Genomic DNA, 20,419 nt, shown 5'->3' with positions numbered 1-20,419 from the left:
CAGAAAGGTAACACCACCTGAGCTAGTGACGGCGCCACGCGACTGTTCGCGTTAGATTTAACTCCAAATCTCATATGAGTTAAGGCCAAACCCCATATACGCGAAAATGTACGCGACAGCGACGAGCGACGCGACGTAGATTGTCTTCGCGCAAGCGGTCGCTTGGATGGGCAAACCCCATTCACGCGACGGCTTCAGCGAGCGATCTCCACTGTTGGTGGCATGAGGGCGTTTACTCGTGCCAAAAGTAGCCCGTAGTCAGCGGTATGCAATGTAAAATACGATGTTTTGTTGCTTAATGGTACATAAAATGTTTATCATTGTCTTGCATCATTTTTTTCGATCCCATCACTGCTGCTACGTGCCGCCAAGCTGCGTCACAGACGGCGCGGGACTTGTAGTTCCTGTCCCTGAGGGCACGTTCGCGTTCAACAACGTCAACGTTGCGCTCGTCGCCGTTGGCCATGTTGATGAACGTTTTTGTTGATGCGCGTCGATAAGAAAGCGGCGACAATCAGCAGTACGTCACTGATGCATCTTGTTCCGGTGTTTTGCTATTGGCTGCTTGAGCACGGCACTTCCGGGCGACGACCGACGGATTCCAAATCTGAAAAACCGAGCGATCGCGCGAAATCGACCACGCGACACGTCGCGCGAACGGCTTGTTTCGCAGCTCATACCATCGCTCGTCGCTGTCGCGTGCATGGGCATACCCCATACACGCGACGGCTTCGGCGAGCGAATTCCATTGTTGCTTGCATGAGGCCGCCTACTTGTATATGAAACGTGCCGCGCTGTCGCAGGTATGCAATGCAAGTAAAATATTTGTTGTATGTTGGTACGTAAAACGTTTACCGTTGTCTCGCAGTATTTTTTATATGCACGTGCATAATTATTACGTTAGTTTTTGGTGTACAGCTGATGTGCTTAGTACGTCGCTGATGTACATCCGGTTCGGGTGTTTTGTGACTTCCGGGCGATGAGCGACGGTTTCCAAATGTGAAAAAGCCGAGCGATCTCGCGATTTCGACCACGCGATACATCGCGCAAACAGCCCGTTTCGTCGCTTGTCGCTGTCGCGAGCATTTTGGCGCATATTGGGTTTGGCCTTTACTCGTAACTTCTCTACGCGAACTCCGGCAGCACGCAAGAAGAGTGGATGTGACTCGCCGGCTGTCTCGCGTTCCGTTTTTCCTCCGCCATCCAAGCCAAAAAGGACAATAAAAAATTCCCTTCATTCTGTGAAAAAAATCGCTCGATAGAGAAATGCATTACCTGCTCGTTCAAATGTCGTTCAAAAAGCCGGGCCGGGCCGGGCCGGGCCCGGGATTGTGTTTTCGTACGTCGGGCCGGGCCGGGCGGGCTCGCAGCCCTTTGCCGTCGGGCTCGGGCGGGCCTTCGACAAAGTCAGCGGGCACGGGTCGGGCTCGGGCTCGGAAATACGGCCCGTGCACAGCTCTAGTACAGGGTGAGCTTTGCGCAACATTGCTGAGGCTTCCCCTCAGCTCCGCCGGTCATTGGTGTTTGCGATAGCAAGGCCACGCCTATTAGTGCTTTACTTTAAGCAGTTTCCTCTCAACAGCTAGCTTCACAATACTCAGCTTTTTTTGCCACCATTCTTCAGTATTTACGGCGTCGCGCGAATCAAACGCGTGTCGCAGGCCCGCAAGAAGGGCCACCGTGTGCGCGCCACGTACTCGACGCCGCTGTGCTACCTGGGGGCGCTGCACGCGTCCAACCGGTCGTGGCCCGTGTACCGCGGGGACCTGCTTCCGTACGTGGACACACCGGGCCGCACGTGGGTCGGATTCTACTCGAGTCGACCCAATCTGAAGGAGTACGCCCGCTACGCCAACGGATTCCTGCAGGTGTGGCGCCGTACACTAGCTCTTTTTTTCCTGACAAGCGAAACGTGCGTTACTTTCAGGCTTGCAAGCAGCTCGCTGTCCTAGGTGGAATGAAGGACGTTGCCCAGACGATGAGGCTCAGTACGTACTCTCTTGCGCTCAACTCGCATTGCTCGGATTATTATACCGCCAAGCGTCCAAAAGATACAGTTCACTCTCGGTGAACATAGAAAAAGACGATGCTTCCTTCTTCTTTCTCGTTTTTAGAGGACGCCGTGGCCATTATGCAGCACCATGATGCCATCACGTGAGCTTAGAAATTTCTGACGCAAGAAGCATCAATCTAAGAGAATGTGATGTCACTGAGAAAACTGCCTCGCAGGGGAACCTCCAAGGCGGCCGTTGCACAAGACTACGCAAAGCTGCTTTCCGCAGGCATTGCCCAATGCGAGGTGAGCACTATTTATTCATTTATATATCCCCTTTTATTGCGATAGCAATTATATGGACGTGCTCGCTACCACCCCAGCACAGGGGCAGGCGCGAGTGCCAGAAGAAGGCGGGAATAGCGAGGGCTGCTTACCGAATAGAGGACGTCACGCCGAGGTGATGTGTGGCCGCATCGCTATGACCCGCATCCCCTCTTGGGGCTAGGATAGCCGTCCGCCGGATAATCAGTCTTTGCACTCACTCACACTCTCTGCGGATTATTGCAGTCGCCGTCATGTCGCGGATATGTATATGTATGTATGTATAAATAAACTCCAGAAATAAAAATAATTCAGGAGAAAAAATTCCGAAGCGCTCGACCGGGGTTTCGGACCTTCAAGGCTTCGACTCCTCGCTCCGCAGCTTGATGCCTTAGACAATTACGCCATGCCTCATTTGTCCTCCAGGATACTAACGGCAGAATACAAACGCACGTGGCATTGGGTGAAACGCACGCGACGCCGCACGTGGCGAAATCAAAATTATACGAGACGTGGGCAATGCTGCATCGTTGCCCGCGCTGCCTTTGCGTCGTATCGCTGGCGACCCAAGCTAGTTTTCCATTTTGGGGTCGTAGTGCCACGCCACTCGTGGACAGTAGGCCAGGGAAAAAATTACACCATCTCCCACTAAAGGGAACCATGTGGGGATGCGAAGCAGCGCATGCGTCGACTTAAAGTTCCGTGATTGCTGAGAGAGTGTAAGGGGGAGAGGCCACATCGCGTTACCCAGTCCATTACACAGGCCCGAACGCGCTAGCGCGTGCCAGCGCGTTCTGACTAGGACACAACGCGTTGGTTCATCGCGCGTCTGCAGAATCTCATTCCCCGACGCCATCACATTATTGCTAGAGAGTGTAAGGGGGAGAGGCCACAGCGTCTTACACAGCCCCTTACACAGGCCCGAACGCGCTAGCGCGTGCCAGCACACATGGTTCCCGAGCGGACGGTCGCCAATGGAAGGACAGACACAGCCCCGAGCAAAATCTGCTTCGCATCTGTTAGTTGGGAGGCGGCCACGCCGCTCCAACAGTAAACGAGACAGTCGGACCATGCCAACAGAAAAACAGCGCAGGTTTTATTCACACTCGTGAATATATATAGGAAACTAAAGGGGAGAGGGAAGGGGGATAAAGATTGCGCACATGCGCACTTGAGAGCTTGGGCCGCGTCGTTCAGTGGGTTACCGCATTTCTTCCCTCTTAGTACCCAAAACGCACGACCGGTTTCTTGGCTCGTGTGGAGCGCCGTAGTACGTGTGGTTGCGATTCTGGGGTACTCTGGGAGGTAGCCGGCGCCGTTGTTTCTAGTCGTACCGGCCCCGGGGAACCCGTTGTAGAGGGCCTCGACATGTCTTCGGCTGCTGGCGTTTCATCTGTGCTCCGCTTACGAACTTGATCCACGTGGCGGCGGACAAGCCCATCCACAGTCTTTACCTCCAGGAGGCGAGTGCCACGCGTAGCCTCCACTGTGCCTGGGGACCACTTGTCGCCGGCGCCGTAATTTCGCACGTACACGTAGTCTCCCGGTGCGAAATTCCAGCCTGGGTCACTCGTAGCTTTGGCAGGATAGACTCTGGAAGGAAAAGACATCTCCATTCTTGTGCGCAGACGATAGCCTAATAGCCTCTCTGAGGGCGAAAGACCCTCCTGGTGTGGTGCGTTCCGATAATTGCACAATACACGTGCCAGTGAGGTGATGAGGCAAGTGCCTCCCATCTTCTTCAAGCCGTCTTTGATAGTGCGCACGGCTCTCTCTGCTAGTCCATTACTCTGGGGGTGATAGGGAGGTGTTCGAATATGCGCAATTCCATTGCGCTCCATGAATTGCTCGAACTCTCGTGCAGTGAATGGCGTCCCGTTATCGGAAACCACCGTGCGCGGTATACCAAAACGGCTAAATATCATCCTGAGGGCCTCGACTGTGCTATGAGAGTTGGCCTGCGACACGGGAAGCGCCTCAATCCACTTTGTGTGCGCGTCAACGACGATTAGTAACATTTTCCCCTTTATTGGTCCCGCATAGTCCACATGTAAACGTGACCACCTTTCGTGCGTCTCGGGCCAATTTGCTGGTTCTTTTGCCTGAGGCATCGGCAACGCTTGCACACAGTTTTGGCATGTCGCCGCAATGCGCTCGATGTCTTGATCTACGCCCGGCCACCAAAATAATGATCTGGCCTTTGCCTTCATGGTGGAAACTCCTTGGTGGGCTTCATGCAGTAGCCTTAGCAACTTCCCGCGCGCTGCTGTCGGCACTACCAAGCGATGGCCCCAGTAAAGAAGTTCTTCACTAACAGACAGCTCATGCCGCTTTTTGTAAAAATCGGCGATTTCTTTAGCTTACATGTCGAGTTTTTTTGGCCAACCTTCCCGGGTGTACTTGCGTACCTGGAAAAGTACCTCATCCGCGACGGCGAGCGCTTGGAGCTCCTTCCATGGCAGGGCCGGCTGATCCCACTGGTCCAGGGTCAGAACGACTTGAGCTTCTTCCTCCTGGTCCGCTTCTTCCTGTAACGGTTGGGGTAGACGGCTCAGAGCATCAGCATTGCACATGAGTTTACCCGGTCGATGTTGCAACCGATAACGGTAGGCACCAAGTATGATGGCCCAACGCTGAATGCGCGCAGCGGCCATAGCCGGCGTCTGACGATCCGCTCTTAGGAGACCCAGCAATGGTTGATGGTCGGTTAGAAGCGTGAACTGTCTGCCCAGCAGATAATCTCGAAATCGCGTGACGCCATAAACCAGAGCCAACGCCTCACGTTCAATCTGTGAGTAATTCTTTTCTGCGGCCGTAAGCGTCCTGGATCGAAATCCAAGGGGCTGATACTGTCCTTCAATTCGGTGGAATAGTGCCGCTCCCACACCGTAGGGTGACGCGTCGCACTCCAGAAATAGCTCTCGTGCGGGATCGAAGTGAGTCAGCACAGGCGCGGAACACAAAACGGCTTTTGCTTTTCGAAAGGCATCGTTTTCGTGCTCATCCCAAGACCATTTAGATTTCTTTTCCAGCAGAAGGTATAGGGGACTCAGGAGCGTGGACAGATTAGGCAAGAATTTATTGTAGAAAGTTAGCATGCCCAAAAAAGACCGCAGCTCTGTGACATTCCGAGGAGTTGGTGCCAGCTTAATTGCTTCGATGTTCTTCTCTGACGGGTGCAACCCTGCCGCGTCAATTCTGTGTCCTAGATACGTAACTGACTCCTCACCTATTCGGCACTTGTCCGAGCGGAGCTTGACACCGTATTCCCTGAACCGCTGCAAGACTGCTTGAAGGTTCGCGGTTGGCTTGGGAGGCGGTTGGGAGGCGGCCACGCCGCTCCAACAGTAAACGAGACAGTCGGACCATGCCAACAGAAAAACAGCGCAGGTTTTATTCACACTCGTGAATATATATAGGAAACTAAAGGGGAGAGGGAAGGGGGATAAAGATTGCGCACATGCGCACTTGAGAGCTTGGGCCGCGTCGTTCAGTGGGTTACCGCAGCATCTAAAGATGATTAAAAGGTAGTAAAACCACAGAATGCCCTTGAATAGCTCGCAGAAAACAATATCGGTTGTGGGAATCGAGCGCGCCCTCCCCTTTGGCGCCTCGTTCCCCAGATAGCGCGTGTGCTGGCCCCGCGCGGCTCGAGCGCCGGGAACCGCCGTTAAACGGCGACATGGTTACCGTGGCTACGCCGCCAGGCCTTTTTGCCTGGTGCGAGCCATGCGTCGGTATTCCCCGCACGGAGCCACGCGTCCGGACATGTCTGGACCATGCTCGCCACAGGAACGCTAGCATACGTCACTGTGCTTCGCCTGTCCTCATTGGCCGCAACTGACAACCCCCTCTCCCATGAGCTCGCTTCTGGCTGGCGCTGGCTCCTGGCTCGCTGCGGGAGATGCTCGCACGCCTTCAACGAGGTTGTCATGCGTTACCATTGCAGGCGACTTCTCGTTCGCGCTCTTCGGTGGTTCCCCCTTTGTGTGGTAACCGTAGCGCCGCAGGCAAGTGTACTCGATCGGTCTTGTGGAGTTGCCCTGACGGCCCGCAATCCCGTGATTGTCGCACTGTGCTGCATCTTGGGAACTTATTCTTACACCGTGATCTTGGGTTAATAATAAACCCGTGTTTGTTGACAGCCTGCCCCGAGTGCCTTTTCTGTGTCGTGTCGCAGAGTCGACGAACCCGGCCGTAGCGTCTTTGTGCGCTGCGGCAGTGGAGAACGTCGCGTCCCTTCCCAGTCGCGTAAACTTTTCGCAAACCTATCCTCACACGGTATACCGACTGTGTGTGAAGAAAGGACGACTATAGACGGTCAAGAGGTACTGTGCAGACTGCGTAAATCAATTTACGCTGTCAAATCAATGAGAATGTTGTCGCTGCTATCAATTACGGCCTTTCTGCGTGCTTTCTTTCTTTTTTCCCCTCTGGGCTGCAAGATTGTACGGCACAGAATTTTACTGTAGGTTGATTGGTTGGTCAAACTTTATTAATAGTCCTGAGAGACGCGACTAGCGCGCAGTGGGCTCCTTGTTCGGACGGGCAGGCCTGACCGCCGCATCGTGGGCTTTCTGGACGGCCCAAAGCTGATCCCCGTTGTTGGGGCTTCTGATGGCGGAGCACCACTTGGCTTGGTTGGCTTGATCGCTGCCCAGTAACGAGGGGCATCGCCAGAGCATGCGCTCTAAATGATCGACCTCCCCGCAACAGGAGCACGAGCTGCTAGTGTAAGTATCCGGATAAATTTCGTGAAATAAAGCCATATTTGGGTATAGTCGATTAGATTTTCCCCTGCCAAGTCTATATACTAGACAGCAGTGGTTAAACTTACATATTCGTCGATCATAGAAAACGTACTTCCTTGCGACTGTTGTGAGCAGAGAATATAGATATTGCATATCAGATAGTAAATATGAAAGAAAAACCGTCAATGAGAAGTGTACCATATCGCACAGGCGGTGATGAGCCGCGCCGTGAACCAGCTGATGGATGCGAGCGGTGCAGCGGGCGATCTGCCGTGGCGCTTCTGCCACGCGCTGAACGTGAGCGAGTGCGTCCACTCGGCCAAGCTCGACCTGACCGAGACGGACGGCGAGTTCACGCTGCTGCTGTACAACCCTTCGTCGACGGCCCTGAGCACGTACGCCCGGCTGCCCGTGGCCACCGGCCTCTCGTTCACCGTCCAAGGACCGCAAGGGGACGAGGTCGACACTCAGGCAAGAGTTTGATTTGGGTGCGCATGTCTATACGCTTGAGACAGTTCGGAATATAACAGAACGGTATACGGCAACTATACCAAAGAAATCCCCCCCTTAGTACAATGCTGCTAGAAAACAAACATTAAAATGGGGTGAACGGATGGATGGAAAATCTTATATTGTGGTCCACTAGGTCGTGCTATAGTTTCATAGCCCGAAGCGGGGCGTTTCCGCGTTGGTACCGAAAGATAGCCTTTGTTGGACTGCCCGTAGCTGTTCTAATGTGAGACTTCGTATCTCACCGCTCTTCGGTGTTGGTTTTGTCGCTGTGTAACGCGGAGCAATGCGCCAGCATTGTGACTGCGATCTATGGTGTCGTTACATTTCTCGCATGTTGTAAGTGTAGAGCCTAAAGGCAAACTTCAGCACGAACCAGGACGCACTACAGAAAAGAGATGAGGCAAGCACTGGCACTGACTGCTTTATTCTTCTTGCAACAACGCATATAAATGTCAGCACTACATAACTGCGCATGCGCACGCATAACAAGACCGACTAGTGCACAAGTAAACAACAGCGGTATGTTAACAAAGACGCGCGCACGTATTCGAATTGGTATACAAGGCGATAGAAGTATCACTGATTCAATCTTTTTTTCTTGGTGTAATTCACTTCCAAGTGCAGATGATTGCATTAGTGATACTTCATTGACCTTGGGTTCATCCGAGGATGAATCTATATGCGCGCCTCTTTGCGGCAGAACTTTCAAACCCACTTTTTTCCTCCGATACCATTTCAGAATGGAATCGACTGCCTGCTGCCATAGGTAGCATGCCTGATAATAAAACTTTTGCCGCTGCTCTTTGAAATTTCGTTCTGTCTTCTATTGCAGTTGATTTTTATGCGGAGTTGTTTATTATTACATACATGCATAGATTCTATTCGATAACGATACTTTTTAAATGTTGGTGACGTGCACTGACATCTTGATGTACTGTATACTTTTGTTCCTTAGTAATCTTGATTGTGCTTTTTACTGTATTGCATCGTTGTGTGTATGAGAATAAATATAAAGCGCGGGCTCCGTATACAGTGCTGCGTCGGCGACGTTCAGCTCGCTGTGTGTTTCCCGTCCTTCGTGAGCAGCGAATGTCCGGCGGGACGCCAAAGAGCAAAAGCACCTTGAACGGCCAAGTGCGACACCTCCTCATTCAGCAGCACATTTTTGCTCAATAGCAAAAACGTATTCAAAATTTGAGCAAGTTTGCTTTAGCATATTTATGCGATAGAGGAGGATTTCCTTTCATCTTACATCTTATTCTCGCTGTTCAGGAGACAATTGGTTCTATCTGAGCGATGTTTACGTACGTCAATAATAATACGACTGAGAATGCGTTGTGAGTCAATATTGACACGTGGTCGTGACGGTGAAGAATGCGGCCGTTGGGCGGTTAAAGACGAGACTCTTTATTGGATGAACTTGTGCCCATGAAATGAAGTCAGAGAACAGGCAATACACACTGCACTGATAGCGGCAATCACAGTCGGTGGCCGTCGGTAATCGGCTGGTCTGTGAAATGCGTCGGCTTTTATAGATGCCTTATCGAACCTTCCAGCGTTGTCGATGGTGCTCGCGCTAGCTATAGAATAAACTCGGTTACTCTTGTACTGTGCATAATCATAACAGAACAGTCTGAAATAATCGCGATGTTTCTAAACTAACTTTGCTGCCAGCTACAAGCGGTGGTTACACGTGTAACAGGCCGGTTACATCGAGATAGAAAAAGAAGCGCGCGTGCCAGTGTGTACCGGCCGGTTGGTGTTCGGGCTTTGAGGCGACACACAGGAACATGTGATGTATGAAAAAAGCGCTCTTTGTTGGCCAGGCAGTACCTCTCATCATGACCCTGCTGAACATCCCCGAGCGCAACAGCGCCACCAAGACTGAGCTCACCTTTCCCGTCGAGTTGCCGCCGCTAGGATATTCGGCGTACCTCGTCACAGCGCAAAAGAGTGAGTGCCGTTTGCACGTAGTTTCCATTCTAATGATTTACGTCTTGTGCGCATTCTTGATGAAACTGGTATTCGAATACCGAACTTGAATTTGACCCTTAGAGGGACAGTATAAGAGAAGAACAATGTTTCTCGTATTAGTATCAGCTTACCCTTTCGCAATACCAAAAGCACAACTCTTGCTGCGAGAAGGCGCCTGGTAAGCGTGAAAGCGCGCAAAAAGAGAGTGCAGGTGGCAACGGCACCTTGAAGCTCCCGCACGAACTCGCTCTGACCTCATAAAATTTTAAGGTGTGTACTAGGGCCTAAAAAGTTCTTCATCGGTGCAAGTGAAGTGCACTGTCCTCTGAGGAGACAAGAGACTTAACGCACGAAGTTTCAGGAAATTTATTTGTCTAGGTAATGTGCCTAAAATACAAAAGGACACTATGAAATCTGTGACGTCACGCTGATGATCTTTCGCAGAGATTATAAGGCGCGAAGTTTAAAATAGAAACATTTACCTTCATTTTCTCTTCTATTAGCAAACCTCTGATGGTGAGATTAACGACAGCAGAATTTTCAAAAACTAATTTATTCGTCTAAATCTGTTCATTGTTTCGCTTTAGTGTCCCTTTAACGAGCCCGAAGCTGCTCTATGACACACTGTGTTGCCACGGTGACGAAGCGTGTTGCCATGGTGAAGGAACGCTATGAATGTCATAACGAGCGAGACCGTGCGCGCTGCGAACAGTTAATTTGGAGATAATCGGGGAGAGGCAGCGTATGCAAGATTCCCATGAAGACGGAGCCTTGGTTAGTGGGCCGAACAAGGGTCGAGTATATATATATCTGTCTGCAGGCCATACGATTGGACAATGTCTTCGTCAGCGCCCTGACGAAGTGCCTTGTTGTTCGATAGGTTGTTTCATCCCTCGTTCGAACTCCGTTGACCGCAGGGCGAAACAACGCGCCGCGACTCGGGAGGCTTGCTCGAATGCGCAGATAAGGCACTTAATCGCAATTCGACGGTCTGTAGATAGAGACGCCTCATTATGCAAACAAGAATTCAGAAGTCAGTCTGAAATGGTCCAGAACCAAGTAAAAAATTAAGTAAAAGGCTGGGATTTTAAGTTATTTCCTCTATTTCTTTTAATACAAAACGTACACGCCCCATGTGTATATATATATATATATATATATATATATATATATATATATTGTTGAGGCGTTTATTGGACGGTAGTCGGCGACGATCTGCAATGGCGACAGTCAAGGCAAAAAGACGGACTCAGAGCGCGAGCGCGAAGAGCCAAAGAGGACCACCCACTAGAAGGCTATAGAAAGCGCAACCCATTACTCATTAAAGGCTTCGCTACAATTTCCCCGGGTACGAAAAGGGAGCCGCCCGGCGACCTAACAGCTCGTCACTATGACTGGGTCATAGTAGGCCTTGAGGCGCTCCACGTTGACGATGTCGCGCCCTCGACGGCGCATGTCCGAAGGTGGTTCGATGGGTTCGATCACGTAGTTGACCGGGGATGTGCGCTCGACGACCCGGTAGGGGCCATAGTATTTCGGCAGTAGTTTTGTAGAGAGGCCAGTTGCAGTGGTAGGTACCGAGAGCCATACGAGCGCTCCAGGGAGGAACGTGGACTCAGAAGTGGTGGTTCCACCGCGAATGGTCTTCTGCCGCTCTTGTTCCTGCGTTGTAAACGTCTTGGCAAGCTCGCGACACTCTTCCGCAAGCCTAGCTGTGTCAGATATCGGCGCACACTCAGTTGAATCCGGCTTGTATGGGAGTATCGTGTCGATGGTGTGCGACGGGTGCCTTCCGTACAATAGGAAGAAGGGTGAAAAACCAGTAGTGCTCTGAGGGGCGGTATTATAGGCGTAGGTGACAAAGGGCAGAATGGCATCCCAATTGGTGTGATCGGCGGCGACGTACATTGAGAGCATGTCGCCGAGCGTGCGGTTAAAGCGTTCGGTGAGCCCATTCGTCTGCGGGTGGTAAGCAGTAGTTTTGCGGTGAACAACGTTGCACTCTTTGAGAATGGCTTCCACGACTTCCGACAAGAAGACACGGCCTCGATCGCTGAGAAGCTCTTGGGGTGGTCCGTGACGCAGTATGAATCGGTGTAGTAGGAAGGATGCAACATCGCGCGCTGTAGCCGCTGGGAGGGCGGCGGTTTCGGCGTATCGCGTTAGATGGTCAATAGCGACGATGGCCCAGCGGTTACCAGCTGAAGTCAGAGGAAGTGGTCCGTACAAATCGATGCCTACGCGCCCAAACGGACGGTTAGGGCAAGGTAATGGTTGTAGACCTGCTGGTGACACGTGCGTTGCAGGTTTTCGGCGTTGGCAATCGAGGCAGGAGCGAACGAACTTCTGCACGTAGCGGTACATCCCTCGCCAGAAGTACCGTTGTCGAATGCGCTGGTAAGTTTTGGATACCCCAGAGTGCGCGCATTGCGGGTCAGAGTGGAAGGCCTCGCATATTTCAGAACGCAGACTGCGGGGTATCACTAGTAGCCACTGGCGGCCGTCGGCGTCGTAATTGCGTCGGTGCAGTAGGGCGTCGCGAATGGCGAAATGGTGGGCTTGACGACGCAACGCGCGAGTGGATGGTGTTGCGGACGGATCAGTGAGCAAGTCGATCAGCGAGGTGATCCATTTATCCTTGCGCTGTTCGGTAGCGATGGTGTGAACGTCGATTGAAGCAACAGCTATGTGCGATACTGAGCAGGGGGCATTGTCGTCAGGCAGGGGAGAGCGCGAGAGGGCGTCGGCGTCAGCATGCTGGCGTCCGTTGCGGTACAGCACTCGGATGTCGTAGTCTTGCAGGCGAAGTGCCCAGCGGGCGAGACGGCCTGAGGGATCCTTCAGGGACGACAGCCAGCACAGAGCATGATGGTCGGTGACGACATCAAATGGGTGACCATACAAATAAGGTCGAAACTTTGTAAGGGCCCAGATGATCGCCAGGCACTCTTTTTCTGTGACCGTGTAATTGCTCTCGGCTCTGGTAAGTGTACGGCTTGCGTATGCCACGACATACTCGGGGAACCCTGGTTTGCGCTGCGCAAGGACAGCGCCGAGGCCTACACCGCTGGCATCCGTGTGTACCTCCGTTGGGGCCGTAGGATCGTAGTGGCGTAGTATGGGAGGAGACGTCAACAGACGACGGAGCTTTGCGAACGCGTCGTCACACTCGGACGACCACGAACTTAGGGGTCCGTTACCTCCAAGGAGCTTCGTCAGCGGCGATATGATAGTCGCGAAGTTTCGGATAAAGCGCCGAAAGTAGGAGCATAATCCTACGAAACTGCGCAGTTCCTTGACGGATGTAGGTTTGGGGAACTCTGTCACGGCCCGAAGCTTGGCTGGATCAGGGAGAATTCCGTCCTTGGACACGACGTATCCTAGTATCGTCAGCTGCCGTGCTGCAAATCGGCACTTCTTTAGATTCAGTTGTAGCCCGGCCTCGCTCAAACGCGTCAAAACATGCCGCAGGCGTAGAAGATGCGTCGAGAAGTCCGGGGCGAAAACGACGACATCGTCGAGGTAGCACAGACACGTGTGCCACTTCAAGTTGCGCAGAACGGTATCCATCATGCGCTCAAAGGTCGCGGGCGCATTGCACAGCCCAAACGGCATGACGTTAAATTCGTACAAGCCGTCGGGTGTGACAAACGCTGTCTTCGGTCGAGCGTCATCAGCCATGGGGACTTGCCAGTACCCTGAGCGCAAATCGAGCGATGAAAAAAATTCTGCTCCTTGCAGGCTGTCGATGGCGTCGTCTATTCGAGGTAGGGGATAAACGTCCTTACGGGTGATCTTATTGAGTCGTCGGTAGTCCACACAGAACCGCACAGAGCCGTCCTTCTTCGCAACGAGAACGACAGGAGAAGCCCACGGGCTGTTGGAGGGTCGAATAACATCGCGGCGAAGCATGTCTTCGACTTGCTCGTTAATTACACGACGCTCTGCTGGCGATACGCGATATGGACGTTGCCGCAGTGGTGGTTGGGTGCCAGTGTCGATGTGATGCGTGACAGCAGACGTGCGGCCGAGAGAAGTTTGCGCGACATCGAACGAAGAACGAAATTCTTCCAACAGGCATAGAAGCTGGGAACGCTGGACCGATGTAAGGTTGTCAGCAATCGAAGAACCAAATACATCAGCGATTGACGAATCAGTGGTGGAAACAGCATTGAGCGGACGGGAGCTGGCGCAGTGCGTGTCACCCGATGCGTCCATAACTTGTGCGTCTTCGAGGGCTTCCGCTCTGCCGAGACATTCCCCTCGCACCAACGTAACAATGTACGGGGATGGGTTCGTAACAAAAATATCGGTGTCGCCCTGAGTGACTTGCACGGTCGCAAATGGCACCAGCAAGCCTTTCCTAGTGAAAACGCGGCCAGATGGAGAAAGGAGTGCAACGGTGTCAGCGAGACCGGTGCAATACACTGACACAGCCGTTGACGAGTTTGCAGGAAGTGTGGTGTCGTCTTTGACGAGTACCTTGGTCGCAGTCGGTAGGCTGTCCGCCGGCGTCAAATCTGGGAATGGTGAGAGCTCTATTTCGGCTGGTGCGCACCGAATTACGGCGTCGTGGCGTGCGAGAAAATCCCATCCCAGGATGACGTCGTGAGAGCATGAACAAATTATGATGAATTCGACGGCGTACAGAGCGTCCTGAATCATGACACGGGCTGTGCACACCGCTGTCGGGTGAATACTTTGGGCGCTGGCTGTACGGAGGGAGAGCCCGGAAAGTTGCGTCGTTACTTTTCGTAGTAGTCGGCTAAATTTAGCGTCCATAACGGATACGGCAGCTCCAGTGTCTACAAGGGCCGATGTGCGCACACCATCTACAAACACGTCTACTACGTTCGATGGGCTTCGCTGAGGGCTTTGGCAGTTCGATAGCGTCGCAGCCCTTGCCTCTTGGACTGCGACGACTAGTTTTCCTGGTCTCGTGCGACCGGACGAGGCCGCATCGGCGACAGTGATCGGCGTCGTGGGGACGGTGAACGGCGGGTAGACGAAGCTGGGCGTGACGTCGGTGACATAGGCGGCGGCGGCGGGTCGTAATACAGGCGGCTGGACTGGTTGGTGACGGTTGATCCGACTCGAGGCGGCTGCATGCGGCTGCAATAGCGGGCGACGTGACCGGCGCAACCGCACGCAAAGCAGATTGGGCGGTTGTCGGCAGTGCGCCATCGGCTTGCCGGGCTAGGTCCCATCCACGTCGCAGGACGCGAGGGACGGGGCGGCGGCTGATATGACTGCATGGTGGTCTGCAATCGGGGCGTATGGATGACGTCGGCGTACGCAGCCGGCACACTCGCTTCGAAGGCCTGAGGCCTGGCGACGGCTCCGGCGTAAGTTAGCGGGGGCACCACAGGGAGCGCTGGGGGCGGCCTGGCTACAACTTGCGCGTAACTGAGCGGCGCAGGCGCCGGAGGGGGCTGGTGGTATTCCGGCATGACCTCCGCGATTTCTTGCTCGATTGCCCGGCGTAGGGGAGGCAGCAGCGTGGTCGACGGCTGCTCAACATGCTGCGGGTGAGCGAAGGCCAGTAGAGAAAACTGGCGGGCAATTTCCTCGCGCACGAAGGACTTGATCTCAGCGAGTAAGACGGAGTGGTCCGACGTGGCCGACAAGCCAGCGAGATCGGCGTCGCGTGATGGAGGTCGACGCGTCATCAGCCGCTGCCGGCGCAGCTCCTCGTAGCTTTGGCAGAGCGTGATCACCTCGGCCACAGTACGAGGGTTCTTGGCGAGCAGCATAGTGAAGGCATCGTCGTCGATGCCTTTCAGAACGTGGCGGATCTTATCAGACTCGGGCATGGCCGCGTCAGCCTTCTTGCACAAGTCCAGGACGTCTTCTATGTAGCTCGTAAAAGACTCACCGGTCTGCTGAGCTCGTTCACGTAACCGTTGTTCGGCTTGCAGTTTACGAACTGCAGGGCGGCCAAACACATCGATGATGGCGGTCTTGAAAGCAGACCACGTGGGGAACTCGGTGGTGTGGTTGTTGTACCACAGGCCCGCCACACCCGCGAGGTAGAAAACCAGGTTGCTGAGTTTGCCTGCCTCGTCCCATTTGTTTGGTACGCTCACACGCTCGTACATCGCAAGCCAGTCCTCAACATCGGTCCCATCCGCGCCGGTGAAGATAGGAGGGTCGCGTATGCGGGGGACACCGGGGCATGCGGTCGTTGTGGAAGGAGACGTTTGCTGAGCAGCGTCTTGAGGCATGGTAGTTGGTAGGGTACGGGATCTCAGCTCCAGGGGCATCGAATAGGAGCACAGCACTCTCCACCAATTTGTTGAGGCGTTTATTGGACGGTAGTCGGCGACGATCTGCAATGGCGACAGTCAAGGCAAAAAGACGGACTCAGAGCGCGAGCGCGAAGAGCCAAAGAGGACCACCCACTAGAAGGCTATAGAAAGCGCAACCCATTACTCATTAAAGGCTTCGCTACAATATATATATATATATATATATATATATATATACACACATGGGCGTGTACGTTTTGTATTAAAAGGAATAGAGGAAATATATATATATATATATATATATATATATATATATATATATATATATATATATATATATATATATATATATATATATATATATATATATATATATATTCGACCAGTGGACCGGTCGAAAACCGTTGGCAAATAAAATTAAGATAACCGCTTAGTTGTGTCTTCTCTCTCTCTCTCTCTCTCTCTATATATATATATATATATATATATATATATATATATATATATATATATATATATGCAAGGAAGAGGCGATGAAACTTTCTTGAAAGTCGATTTATATATATATAAGAACGAAGAAGTATGTGTCAAAGTGTCTTGCTCGCTTTTTCGCCATTCTGGCAGGTTGTGGCAGCGAGACTGAAAAGAGACGGCGGTGCATTTAGCCGATCATGTGGAGCTGCACTGACTCCGTAGCTTTCTTTTTCATTCTAGCGATAAACGACACAGGCAAGCTATAAGCGGCCTTGTTTCATGTATAGTGCGCGGCTCTGGAATGTCCATGAAATATGACAGCATGAAGCGCGTGCGTCAGAGGAACAGCAGCTATACATAAAAAAGAGAATATTTCCATGACAGGAATCATGGTCAGCCTTCGCGCTGTATCCCTGTCAGGCATGTTCAGCCAACTCTCCCGCATATCAACTCCTCTTCTATCGCACGCTGAGGGTCGCTAGATGCCTGTCATGTAGTTGCCCCTCTGGGCCATGAAATCTTAGCTAACGGTTCTTTATTCGCGGAAACTTGATTAGCAGTCGATTATTTTCTGTAATCGTTTGAACCCCTAGACAACGTTCGGTAAGAAACGCGTTCGGGCAATTCCTTGAATGCTCACATTTGAACTTGCATGAAGTAGACTGGATGATCTGCATTTAAACATGGACTCTAACATACAGGTAGACGCAATATTTCTTGACTATGCTAAAGCCTTCGACAAGGTACCACATCAACGCTTGCTTTTTAAACTTTCCCATTTAGGCTTGCATCCAAATGTCATACAATGGGTTAAAGAATTCCTTACCAATCGGTCTCAGTGTGTGCGCATCAATAACACAGCTTCTAGCCCCGTCCCTGTATCCTCCGGCGTCCCCCAGGGCTCCGTTCTGGGTCCCCTACTGTTCCTGATATATATCAATGATCTACCTTTGGAAGTTACTTGCTCTATTCGTATGTTCGCAGACGATTGCGTTATTTACCAGTCAATAAGAAATACCTCCGACCAGGCCGTTCTGCAGAGCAGTTTAACTAAAATCCTGAATTGGTGCGATCGCTGGCTTATGGTCCTGAATCCCAGTAAATGTAAAGTAATGTCCGTCACCCGCTCGCGAAGCCCTCTCCTCTATCCGTACAAAATTGCTAGCACTCCTATTGAATCTGTTAGTACCTTCAAATATCTCGGTGTAACTATCTCCAAAGATCTCAATTGGCTTCCACATGTGTCGAACATCATCTCATCCAGTAACAGAACCCTAGGCTTTCTCAGACGTCATTTACGAAGCTCTCCTCCTCACGTTAAACTTATCGCCTACAAGTCTTTAATTCGTCCAAAACTTGAGTACGCTTCCGCAATCTGGAATCCTCATCAATCTTATCTCATAGACGCATTAGAAATGGTGCAGAACCGCGCCATCAGGTTCATCCACTCATCATATTCGTATAACGTTAGTGTATCGTCGTTAAAGGCGGAAACTGGCCTGCCCGCCCTTTCCTGCCGCCGTCGCATGCCGGCCTATCCCTGTTTCACAAAATTTACCACAGTCCACTCAATCAGCCACCTTACATCTCACCGCCTGCTCGCATATCCCTTCGTACAGGTCATTGCTTAAGTGTTGCTCGTCCTCAAACCCGTACCCTCACCTTCTCGTCTTCTTTTTTCCCACGCACCATTGTAGACTGGAACGGCCTTCCCCACGCCATCGTTGCCACCGCCAACCCAGATGCTTTCATTGATGCTGTAAAATTGCACTTCTCATCCTGAATGGTCATGTATCATGCACCCTTACTGTACACCCACTCCTTATGTAATGCCCCAACTCGGGGCCTTTAAGGAAATAAAGTGAAAGTGAAAGTGAAAGTAAGTGTATGCGCAGAGTTTCGTGAGGTGAGAATTTTCATTGACTCGTCACGAATGTGGCGCGCTTGCACTTCCAGAGAAAGAAGAGATGCATTTTGCTTCGGCCTCCTTAGAATTTCTGCTGCTGGAGCCCGAGCAGCGATTCATCGAAAACGAGGTAAGCTCAATATGATTGGCATTCAGTGAGTGAGCACACGAGTGGGGAACGTTTAGCCAAGAAATAATTGAAACGAGACTCGAAACAAAAACGAACCCACATCGTGTGAAGGTCGACCTCTATTTACGCGACTGTTATGGGCATGGTACATCGTGTAAATCATAAGTTCCAACCAGCGAGTTGTGCTTAAACCAATATTTAATTGCGTAACAGAGACGGGATAAATTAAGAGTGCATATCGCACTTGTGCACCACCGCATATACGCAAATTCTCGCATAAAACAGTGTTACATTGATTGCATAGCACAACTCCGCCACGGTGGTCTAGTAATTATCTGGTACTAGACTGCTGACACGAAGGTCGCGAGATCGAATCCCGTCCTCGGCGGCCTCATTTCACTGGAGGCAAAATGTTAGATGCCCGTGTGCTTATAGATCTTATATTTAGGTGCACGTTAAAGAACACCAGGTGGTCGAAATTTCCGGAGCCCTCCACTGCGGCGTCTCTCACATTGTGGTTTTGAAAACCCAACAATTATATATATATTATATATATATATATATGTATGTATATATATATATATATATATATATATATATATATATATATATATATATATATATATATATATATATATATATGTGTGTGTGTGTGTTATAAAACGCGCCAAAAAAAGAAAGAAGAAGAGAGAGAAGAGAAGGCAACATCGGACGGCCATGCCATTTAACTTTTGTGCAAACAACAACAACAACAACAACAACAACAATAATAATAATAATAATAATAATAATAATAATAATAATAATAATAATAATAATAATAATAATAATAATAATAATAATAATAATAATAATAAATTCGGTGACAAGAGATTATAATTGATCTGAAGTTGTGTCAAAAGCAAGCACAAGATCGTGGCTTGCTTCGCCTTCATGCTTGGCATAAAGGCGTATTCGATTCGGCGTTCAACTCACGAGCCACTCGGAGGAAGCCGGTTCAACCACGGTGCTGGCGTGTCGGTCTCAAATGCTTTTATACTAAGGAATGGAAGAAAATTACAAACAAACGAACGATGAAAGTTGAGCGACGTGGGCAATTCACTGCGCAAAATTGTGTTTCGTATCTTGAGCACATGTTCGTACATGCGAAAAGGGTATTTCGCTGCACTGAAAGCGTTTTCTTTCAAGTTTGCCCATTTTAATGCGGTTGCGTGCAAAAGGTATCTTCAGAAACGCGAGGAAGGGGCGTTGATCCATTTCGTTACTACATATATAGTACAATAAAAAGACAGCCTTCTTTTTCCCCCTTCGGAGTGAACCGATGTTTTCAGCAATCGCAGCAGTTCTGCTGCAAGCGGATTGTGCTACGGAGGGAAATGAAGTCCACTTTGCCTCATCACACTCCTTGTCAGGCGTGGGTTGCTGCGGGCGACGTATCATCGATGACGTGAGTCGCAAAGCAGTTGGCTCACCGATAGAAAAGTTCGATCGCCTTATTAGAATGGTTGGCGAGTCCGCGGTTTTGAGCACAGAGGCATGGTTAATAATAATTTCTGGGGTGTTATGAGGCACGGGGGGACTCCGGATTAATTTCGATCACCTGAGGTTCTTCAGGTGCACCTAAATCTAAGTACATGGATGTTCTTGCATTTCTCCGCCATCGAAATGCGGCCGCCGCGGCCGGGATTTGATCCCGCGACCTCCGAGTCAGCAGTCGAGCGGTCGAGTGCCATAACCATAAGACCACCGCGGCGGGTGAGGGCGATTCAAGAGACATATACGAAGCCACGATGCATAGTTTTTGGTTCAAGTGTGGTGAGTTGAGTGAAAGAAACCAACAACTTCTCGAGCGAATAAGCCACAACGTGCGTGCAGCGCTACCGTCTTGAGCTGGACACCACCAGCGGCCTGGTGCGACGTGTCACCCTACTTGGCCAGGAGAGCGGCGTGTCGCTGCGCCAGTCGTTCTACGCGTACAGCATGGAGGCCAAGCGGCAGACGTCGGCCACAGCCGGTGGAGCGTACTCCTTTGACCCGGACACAAATCGGCCCGTGGATCTGGGGAACAAGGTCACCTACCGAGTAGTGCAGGTACATAACCGCTCT

The 20,419-nt window shown here is 51.2% G+C and overlaps 1 protein-coding gene across 1 annotated transcript in view; it reads left to right on the top strand.

The window, feature by feature from the left end:
* The window catches only part of LOC119406872 (lysosomal alpha-mannosidase-like), a 63,244-nt gene that overhangs the window by 23,878 nt on the left and 18,947 nt on the right, over nucleotides 1-20,419 (top strand). Inside the window, exons 9-16 of the mRNA XM_037673639.2 lie at nucleotides 1,662-1,868; nucleotides 1,928-1,988; nucleotides 2,115-2,154; nucleotides 2,230-2,299; nucleotides 7,279-7,539; nucleotides 9,408-9,534; nucleotides 18,234-18,313; nucleotides 20,189-20,404. Coding sequence (XP_037529567.2) covers nucleotides 1,662-1,868; nucleotides 1,928-1,988; nucleotides 2,115-2,154; nucleotides 2,230-2,299; nucleotides 7,279-7,539; nucleotides 9,408-9,534; nucleotides 18,234-18,313; nucleotides 20,189-20,404 — 1,062 coding nt within the window. The remainder of the gene's footprint in view (nucleotides 1-1,661; nucleotides 1,869-1,927; nucleotides 1,989-2,114; nucleotides 2,155-2,229; nucleotides 2,300-7,278; nucleotides 7,540-9,407; nucleotides 9,535-18,233; nucleotides 18,314-20,188; nucleotides 20,405-20,419) is intronic.

The sequence above is a fragment of the Rhipicephalus sanguineus genome, chromosome 10 (genome assembly GCF_013339695.2).
Source record: "Rhipicephalus sanguineus isolate Rsan-2018 chromosome 10, BIME_Rsan_1.4, whole genome shotgun sequence".
NCBI lineage: Eukaryota > Metazoa > Arthropoda > Arachnida > Ixodida > Ixodidae > Rhipicephalus > Rhipicephalus sanguineus.
Note: the sequence above shows the minus strand (reverse complement) of the source record. Positions and strands in the feature narration are given on the sequence as shown.